Genomic DNA, 10,486 nt, shown 5'->3' with positions numbered 1-10,486 from the left:
TTATGGTTTTGGAAAAGAATATAAAAAGGACCATGGACTTCCAGAAGATCAAACAAATCTGTGTTGGAATACCTAAAGCCAGAATGCTCCTTAAAGCCAGGATGGGATACTCCAACCTCATATTTCAGACTAATTATTATCAGGAGAGACCACTCCCTGGAAAAGGACATTATGCTTTGTTGAGTGGAGGACCAGCAAAAAACAAGAAGCCCTCTAAGGAGATGGACTGGCCTAGTGCCAACAGCAATGGGCTCAAGTGTAACAAGAATCATAAGGATGATGTAGGACCAATTAGTGTTTTCTGTTTCTGTTTTTTTCTTGTACATACTGTCTCTATAAGTCAGTATCAACTCAATGGCACCTAAAAACAACAAAAATTTATTCATACAGTATGATTTCACTATTTCTGAATGGTTAGCCACTAAAAGTCTTACAAATAGTTTTGTATTAGGCAAATCTGCTACACAAAACCTTTAGAAAGTGCTCAATAACAAAGATACTAGTTTGAGATCTAAGGTACACCAAATCCAAGCCATGGTATTTTCAATTGCTTCATATGCGTACAAAAAGTGGTCAATGAATAAGAAGGCTGTAGAAGATTTAATGCATTTGAATTACAGTGTTGATGAAAAATATTTAAAGTCCTAAGGATTGCCAGAAAAATAAACAATTATGTGCTGGAAGAAATTCAGCCATAATGTTCCTTAGAAGGAAGAATGGTGAGACTTCATTTCTCATACTTCTGGCATGCTATCAGGAGAGATCAGTCTCTTGAGAAGAGCATCATGCTTAGAAAAGTAGGGGGTTAGTGAAAAAGAGGAAGACCCCCAAGGAACTGGATTAGCACAGTGGAAGCAACAATGAGTTCAAGTGTAACAATTGTGAGGATGGTATAAGCCTGAGCACTGTTTCCTTCTGTTGTGCATATGGTCACTATGAGCTGGAAAAGACGCAACTGCATGTAACAGTGACATCTAATACATAAAGATATTATAGATACCATATGATTTTTCTCTATTAGATAGTTAAGAAATGATAGTAGCACTGTAGGATAAGTACTGGACTTGCTAATACTGAGGTTGGCAGTTCAAATTCAATAGCTGCTTTGAAGGAGCAAGATGAGGCTTTCTGCTCCAAAAAGATTTACAGCCTCAGAAACCCTCTATAGGGTCACTATGAGCCTGAATAGACTTGATGGTAGGGGGGCTTGGGGTTTTGATTAGACATTTAACTTCAAGATATTTAACACTAAGATATTTACCCCTACCTAAGGAATCTTGGTATGGTGCTGGGGGCTAATGCATCAGACTGCAAAGTTGTTTGAACCGCAAGGTCGGTGGTTCAAGTTCATCAGCTGCTCCTTGGAAACCCTATACAGGGTCGCTATGGGTCAGAATCAACTCAATGGCACTTACCAACAACAAGTGACCTTGGTGATTATGTATGATTCTCAGTTTGCATTTTAAATTAGCACAGACTTGAAGGAGGCAAACATGTTACATAGTATTGCATTAAATTTAAATGATGAATACTATCACTTGAATTTTAAAAGCAAGATGCTACAAATACTCACTTTTCTCCCAGTTAAAACCTTCTGATTATTTTTTTAAGACTCACTCATAAAATACCTTAAAATTTCTTTTTCTCTTAAATCAGGTGACTCAGAGATAAAGTTAAAGCTCTGTAAATAAAGACATTTTACATCCCATCTTAGGGATAATTGTTACCCTTTCATTTTATGATTGTGCTTTTCCACTTTAATTTGCATATCTTAATTTATATATTTCTATTCTTAGAAGCTACTTCAACATTTGGAGGATAAAGTGTTTAGTATAAACTAAAAAGGAGCTTTGGTAGTGTAGTGGGTTACAAGATAAGCTGCTAACGAAAAAGTCATCAGTTCGAATCTACCAGCTGCTCCGCAGGAGGAAGATCAGACTTTCTGCTTCTGTAAATCTTTATAGCTTCAGAAACCCTATAGAGGGCCGCTATGGCTCAGAACCAACTCCATGGTAACAACAACCACCAGTATAGAAATACAAATATAAAATAGTTGCTTAAAGATCTTTTACAGGGGAAATATATAAAACTTGTAAAGTCTTTATTATATATATTTTTGTAAGTTGTTAGGAACCATGCTGGATGCTCCATTTAAACAATCATGTTTTGCCCCCTTGAAGATTTAAAGCCTAGGAAATCCTATACAGGAACACTATGAGTCAGAATCAATTCTGTGGCACTTAGTGACAACAATAATATAAAAAATTAAGCATAACTACATACAGTGAAGAAAATACTAGCAAAGCAAGCACTATTCACATAAAACATTAATTATTTACTATGAAATTTTCATTGAGGAGAAAGACCTTATTTCCAAGTTCTAAATTTATGCAAAATTTCTGTTAATATTATGATTGACTAAAGATTTACACCTTCGGAAACCCTGTACAGGGTCGCTATGGGTCGGAACCGACTCGACGGCACTTAACAACAACAACAACAAATTTCATTAGGAATTTATATATAACATTAAAAAGAAAAGAATGTGGAATTAAAGAAAATAAGTGATATTTACTGATTAATTATGTCTTAAAATGCTATAATGTATTTGCATTAAAGATGCCAAATCGCTTCAATTAAAAGTGACTTATTTAATCGTTGTTGTTGTTAAGGACCTTTGAGTTGATTCTGACTCATAGCAACCCTGTATAGGACTTCTTAGGCTTTAAATCTCTGCTGGAGCACAAAGTCTCATCTTTCTCCAACAGAGCTGCTGGTGGACTTGAACCATGAACCTTATGGTTCACAGTCCAGTGCTTGTTATATGGAGTCTCCGTGTTCCCTTTTTAAACGTTGTTGTTGTTATTGTTAAGTGCCAATGAGTTTGTTCTTACTCAGTAATCCTGTATAGGGTTTTTGATGAGCTGCTGGTGGGTTTGAACAGTCAATCTTACAGTTCAACCTGACCTTGTGGTCCAGTTCTTAGACTGTACTTAAAACTGGATATGAATGATTTTAAGTTCCTGATATAAAATTATTTTCAACATTAACTGACCTAATGTATATAATTAGTTATATAAACAGGTATATGTAATTAATTATATAAACAGAATACTGTAATAGTAAATATTTTGGGAAATTGTACATTAATTTTTCTAATTATAAAAATATATATGTGGACATTCATATTTAATTTATGGTAAATAATCAGATTATGTAATTCTTATTATAATTTATTCAGAGCCAGAGACCTTATCATTCATTGCAAGGTAGGCAGGAAAATATAGAGAGATAGGAAACATATTAATAAGTGGGTTTAGCACTGCTAAAATTATTTATTAATGAATTAATATTTGGCAAAAATATTAGTGGTTGATTAAACTATGTACAATTCTGAGCAAAATCAAATGGTATAATTCTAATTAAATTATGGGAGTACAGTGGCTTTGTAGAATAAATACTAGACTGTGAACTGAAAGGCCAGGGAGACAGATGAGGTTCTCTGCTCTCTAAAAGATTTACAACCTGGGAAACCCTATACAGTTAGAATGAATTCAGCAGTACTTAACAAGAAGGTATATATTTGGTATAATTATTTATAAACTTGATAACACTTTTTCTTGTTATTAAATTAATCACTAGATATGTAGGAAATCTTCACCTATATTTTAATTCTGTAGTATCTGAATAGTATCCAGATCCATTTATGGTAACCAGAGAAAGTAACAGAAATGAGGAAAAATTTTAAAGTATAAAAAGAAAGTTCTCTGTAAACCAAAATGGTTGCCTAATCTGAAATAGTCACTTGATTTATATAAAGACATTAAACTGTGAATCACAAGGTCAGTAATTCAAATCCACCAGTTGCTCCTTGGAAACCCTATACAAGGTCGCTATGAGTCAGAATAGACTCAGTGGCACTTGACAACAACAATATAACCCAAATGTTTTTTTCAACGAATGGATTAATGATCTAAAATCATGATGTCTAAAATAAGCACAGGATTTTTGGCACATTAAAAAAAACTTATAGCCATATTAAATCTTTAAAAGCTGAGCAATCAAGTAATTTTATAATAAATTATTAGTCCTTATTCCTTTAGTTGCGTAAGCATGTTCAAGGCACTTTAGGTGCACAAGGGTGAGTAAAAAACTATCTCTGGCTAGACACTAACACTTTGGTTTGTGGGTAAGAAATACAGATGGTGGAATAGGTGATTTCCTGTGATTGGTGACAATGTTGAAAAGTGCACATAAAGGGGACAGTTCTACATTCTGATGCTACAGAGAAGCTTTTCAAGAGAAGATATCTAAATGAAATCTTTTAGTGTATGAGCTTGGAAAAGACTATTGGGAAAAGCATTCCATATAGGAACAACAGCCTGCGAATATTTATATGTTTGGGGAACTAAAAAAAAAAAAAAAATCAGTGTTCCATGAGCACAATTTGAGAAATGTTAAGTGGTTAATGGTGACACTAGGGAGATGGTCAGTGGCCAGATCATGTAGGTCTTTATCTGCCAAGATAACACACTGTAACTTTATCCTGTGGGTGATGAACCATTAAAAATTTCAAAAGAATAATGATAAGGTCACACTTCATGTTGTGTAGATCACTCTGACTTTAATGTGAACATGAATTTAATGGGGTCAGACTGGAGAAATGGAGACCAATTAGGAGACTATTTCACTTGTCTGTGACAGTGGATTTCAAAGTGTAGATGAAAGTGTCATGGGCCATACAATGCAAGATAATCTGAAAGAGTGAAGTTTATTGCCAGAGAATGAATATTGGAATTAAATGATTCTAGTGTAGTGCAAGGGAGCTCTGGTAGTGTAGTGGTTACGAGTTGGGCTGTTAACCTCAAGGTCAGCAGTTCAAAACTACCAGCAATTCTGCGGGAGAAAGATGAGGCTTTCTGCTCCTGTAAAGACTGACCTCCTCAGAAACCGGATACAGGGTCGCTATGAGTCAGAACTGACTCTACGGATAACCGCCACCACCACCACCATCGCCATGTGTATTGCAGTTCTGGGTAATATTGAAAATATTTTAAAAATGGTGGAATATATCAAGTCTCAAGATTCAAATGAAGCCTTTGTATCAGATTGAATCACTTTAGGCTTACCCTTGCATTGCAAAGAGGGGAGACAATAAAGAGGGTATGAGTGGTAAGCTGTAAGACACTGGGCATTCTTAGACTCAAAATGCTGGGGAATTCTGAAATGGCAGACCCTGAAAATCCCCTTATCAACTTAGCCTCCACTGTTAATCATTTAATAAACCCCTTGATGTTGCTTTTATTCCATTTTAAACAATTTTTTTTCTTTTTTTAAGCCTACAACCACAAGGTAGCCCAGCTTTTATTACACAAATATGAAATACTATAGTAAAAGTTTCATACTTAGAGTTACTGTTATTTCTCTCTGTTGTGTATTAGTTTCTCCACTTAATGGTAAGTTTAATTTTCTTAAGACATGATTTACCAAGCCCATGCTCATGTATATGCTGTGCACACAGATATTTGATGATTTCATATAATAGAAAGCAATCTAGATTTCTCTCTTTAGTCTGACTCTTATCATGACTTTATTTTGTATCATATTTTAATTTCTTTTCCTGCCAATATCTACTATGGAAAACTTCATTTAAAAGCATTTTCCCACTCAAGGTATTTCTCTCTGTTGCTATATTTGAAGTTGTTTTGGAACATTGCCTTTTTTCTCTTTGATGTTCTATAGGTAGGAAGTGTTGTGCAGTTCCACTGTAAAAAAGGACACCTTCTCCAAGGGTCTACAACACGTACTTGTCTTCCTGACCTCTCATGGAGTGGCATTCAGCCTGAATGCATACGTAAGTATTATGGGAAACAAATTATATAGATTATGGGTAAGAATTTATATACAGTTTTCTCTAACTAGTGTGTAAACAAATTATACAATGGATGTGTCAAATTGATTTATCTTTATATCATTAGTAAACATATTTCATGAGTGTAATTATATTACTTTGTCACGAACCCATGGGGAGTACACTTTCTAAAGAAGTTAGAAGGCATTAGACACTATTTTGTTTTCCTTATGTAAACTTCTGTTATTGTGTTTCCCTTTGGTAATTTAGTCATTTTACACAATGCTTGTTGTTTAAATCTATACCTTGGATCTGAAGTACTGTAGAATGCAGGCTGTTGCAAAGATTTCATGTGTTATTTTTATCACACATGAAAACTCTCAAATTAGAGGAAAACTACATATACAAATGAAAAGAAAATATGAATGGATAACTTGACCCAAAATGAGAATACTCATTTTCAGGATTTCCCAGAGCTTCTAAATTACATTGAACCAAAATTATAGATTAAATATAAACAAAGACCAAGGCCATTTAGCAGCTTGCTCTGTCTGAATACATTTCAGATGATGAGCTGCTAATGTTTGCTCTCTCTCTCCTACTCCCTTTATCTCCTTGGCTTTTAAATTCTGAGTCTCACAGGGGAAAAAATGAAAGACTAAGCCTAAAGAAACACTCATCAGGAAGGTATCAACTTTCAGGATTTGTTGAAGCCCAAACCAAGTCCCTTTCAGAGTCAGATTCCTATGGACCTGAAACTTATTATTAATGCAGAAGAATATTCCAAAGAAGTCATGTCGTATATCTGATTCACTTTTACATAAATAAGGCACAATTCTTTAAAAGAAAATTCCTTATAGTGTATAATTTAGAAGAGCTGTGTGGTATATAACTTGATATTTCGTAGTTAACCAAAGTCATTTAATGCCCTACATTTTAGAATGAGTTAAATAAAGTTAAACAGCTTTAGTTACTGTGATATATCTGGGAATTTCAAATTTATGTTTAATGTGGGGGTAAAGAGAACAGTTTGGAGTAAGAGGATTACATTATATTAACTAAAATATTAAAACATAAACCATTAAATACAATGTTTAGCAAGTAGTGTTCAAAATGTTAGCTGTTATTTAAAGTTTAAATCTCCATTGGGAAGCAGATTTTTTTTTCCCCCTAAACACATTAGTGTACAGAATCCATTTTTTTTTTTTTTTGAGACCATATATAAGGATCTATATCCATGAAATAAATGACCATAAATGCTGTTTGCTTTAGAAGGAAAATTTTTTTGTGGCATTTATATCTGAGTAACAAAAGAATGAATGGTCTTTATGAGCCATGAAACCAGTGAACTCGAGAAGAACCACACATATACATATAGTGGAATCAAGGGAAAGAGTAAACAGTGAAAGGCTAGATGGAGAAAAGGAGACATGAAATGCTACTTCTTGCTTATGAAAAGACCCAAAATATGGTCAGAAAATTTTATATGTAAAAAAAACTGTGTCTTCTATATTGGGAAGTATTAATACCAGAGCAATATAATACACTGTGATTGAATTTAGTTTTAGGAAAATATGCTTTTAAATTTAGAATAAATCTTATAAAATAGTAAATTATATAATAATATTTCCTAAGCTGGTATAGAGAATTTCTCTATACTTTTTTTTTTATTAGGATGTATTTATTTTATAATTTCACATTTTTAACATTTGCTTTACATACTTTTAGTAAATGAGAACAATGAAGTCATTTTCATGGGTGAAAAACACATGAAATTGGGATCTAATGGAGGACAATTATATCACTTTGGCTGAACTGTACTGAGAAAAAATATGACTTAGAAAGATTTACCATCACAAATGGCACCTTTAAAAAAAAATGTGTTTCTTACATCTCTTCTGATATTCTTCAGTTAAGATGATCCACAAACAGAAAGAGTAAATAATTGTTTCAAGTCACTAACAATAATCAACAACTATTATGAAAATTATCACAAATATAAAAGACAACAAGCACTCTAACTTACAATAAGAGCTAAAGTGGATTTTAATGCATTGTTATCACAAGTTGACTGACAGATTACTTATTTACTTCTTACTGCACATCTGTTATGACAATAAAGGAAGCATGCACTGAACAGACAATATACATCATGAAAAAACGAGTGTCAACTTATTGAGGGCTTTCTATGTTCCAGACATTATGCTAAGTGCTTCAACAGCATTTTCAGACGAAGAAACTAACGTTTAGAGAAGTAACTTAACTTGGTTTTTGTACACTGAAAGTTATCATGATGCTATACAGCAATGATGTTAGAGCTGTGCCTGGCATTTAACGGAATGGTGGTCATATAGATGTATGAGTTTGGCAAACTTTTAAAAGATTTTTTACTGAAGGTTTTCTTTGTTGCTGCCAGTCATGTGGTACAAACTCACCTTATGTACGGTCTAGCACATTAACCCCCAGATCTTTTAAAATGCTGATGTTCATTATGATTATCTAAAATAATGACATAGCACATATTTCTAAGCTTAATTCTGCAAACACAGCTATTGCTATCTATCAGTGTTCCATAGATGATGACTAAAGCAATGATAGCATATGAAATGTAGTATATACAAATCCTATAGAGGGACTATGTAAGTTAGAATCAACTCAATGGCAAGGGTTTTTATTTGTATGGATACATTTTTCTTAGATCATTAATTATTACAAGGTATGTCTATATTATGGAATTAAAGTACTTCTGAAAATATAAATCCTGTTTCAATTTTTTTAAATTTCTAAAAAAGATTAACTTTCTTTTCTTTTTTTAATACAGCCCATAGCTGTAAACAGCCAGAAATGCCTGCTCATGCAAATGTAGTAGGAATGGACCTTCCATCTCATGGGTATACATTAATTTATACCTGCCAACATGGCTTCTTCTTAGCAGGTGGAACAGAACATAGAGTGTGTAGATCTGATAACACCTGGACGGGAAAAGTTCCCATTTGTGAAGGTAAGTTTTCTCTATGGAAGCTTTTAGCAGATGCATGAACACAGATTAGCTAAAGAGTAAAGGCAATGGGTTGGCCACATCAAGAGTTGCAGAAATGTTACTCAGGTCTTTTTATAACTGTTTATCAGTTCTCTGTTTTTCCTTCTCACATTTTTTTCCTGTTTCATGTTTTCTCTTTAAGCAGAGAAAATTGCTGCCACATCCCTGGCTTTATACATTTCTAGCATAGTAATCCTAGTAGAGCAAATATTTTTCAAAGTGTAGTCAATAAGCATCTTTTAGGACTGATTGTTACAGATTTGAACCAAGTCCACTTCACCTACACCAAGATGATAGGGTGTTTTGGCAAATTCAAGGTGAAATGTGCATTCCTGTTAACCCTTGGACAGGGCAGTCCCTATTTGGGCTAAGTCTAATGAATTCATCAAAGGAAAAGAGATTACACCAATATTCCATGATGGTGAGGCAGGATAAATCTGCCTCTTGTCATACAAGGTTACAACGGGGATAATCATCAAGCTCTTTAACTATACCAGGAGTCTGGGTAGGAGCCAAGATGCTTGATGAATAGAACACTTTTGAAAAAAAACTGTATGTCAGAGAATAAAACTGATAAGCCATTATATTTTGTGTTTGTGACTATGTGTGTATTATTAATTTCACTAAATTTGTGAATATTTTCATTTCTATTCCTAGCTGGTTCTAAAATACTGGTGAAAGATCCCAGACCAGCCTTAGGAACACCCAGCCCAAAGCTAAGTGGTTAGTAATTTCATTTGTTTTTCTAAAAAGTTATGATATCTGAAAGTGATCTATTATTTTGTATACAAAGTGACTATTTAGAAATACATAGTCTGATATGAGAAAACTATTAATCTGACTACCTTAAAATTGAGATTTAATTGTTCACATTATAAAATACTGAATTTATTTATTTATTTATTTGTTTTTTAAATGTTTTATTGTGAATTGTGTGATAATCTACACGGGAGAACATCAGCTTTACATTCATTCCATCATCCATCATTTCGTTGGCATAGTTATAATCCTGTCCATGCATCCTCATTTAAAGCAGCGTTATCCCATGTTGCTCTTGTTGTGTACTCTTGAGTCAATTTTGACATAGTGACCACAAATAGAGTTTTTGAGGCTTTAAATCTCTATAGGAGCAGAAAGTATCTTCTTTCTTCCATGGAGTAGCTGATGAATTTCAGAGAATACCACAAACTGCCCACCATGATGTTACCAGCCAACATGTAACCCACTATATTACCATGACTCCTGTTATTTCATAACATGCTAATATTCCAAAATATTGTTTATAGTCCTCCGCATAAAAATATCCTTCAAGAGTATTTGTAATAATAATATATATTTTATTTGTAAATTAAAATTACTTTAATTTTACTTAAAATATGAAGTTAAAGTAAGAAATGAGATGCTATCTAAAATGCTTAATCATACACATTTTAAAAAGAAACCAACCATGTTTGGTCTGAAAATGGAGAAAAAATGAGGAAATCTTAGAACTTACCCAATTGTTAATCTGAAAATGGAGAAAAAATGAGGAAATCCTAGAATTTACCCAATTGTTAAAAGATATTTACAGCTTTGTCTTCTCATTTTTTTTTTTT

The 10,486-nt window shown here is 33.4% G+C and overlaps 1 protein-coding gene across 2 annotated transcripts in view; it reads left to right on the top strand.

The window, feature by feature from the left end:
* CSMD3 (CUB and Sushi multiple domains 3) overlaps positions 1-10,486 on the top strand; it is a 1,928,297-nt gene that overhangs the window by 1,888,075 nt on the left and 29,736 nt on the right. For both annotated transcript variants that reach the window (XM_006830658.1, XM_006830657.1), the window contains 3 exons: positions 5,743-5,854; positions 8,673-8,852; positions 9,549-9,614. In XM_006830658.1, coding sequence (XP_006830721.1) covers positions 5,743-5,854; positions 8,673-8,852; positions 9,549-9,614 — 358 coding nt within the window. The remainder of the gene's footprint in view (positions 1-5,742; positions 5,855-8,672; positions 8,853-9,548; positions 9,615-10,486) is intronic.

This window comes from Chrysochloris asiatica, unplaced genomic scaffold, assembly GCF_000296735.1.
Source record: "Chrysochloris asiatica unplaced genomic scaffold, ChrAsi1.0 scaffold00001, whole genome shotgun sequence".
Taxonomy (NCBI): Eukaryota; Metazoa; Chordata; class Mammalia; order Afrosoricida; family Chrysochloridae; genus Chrysochloris; species Chrysochloris asiatica.
This window is presented reverse-complemented; position numbering and strand designations above follow the sequence as displayed.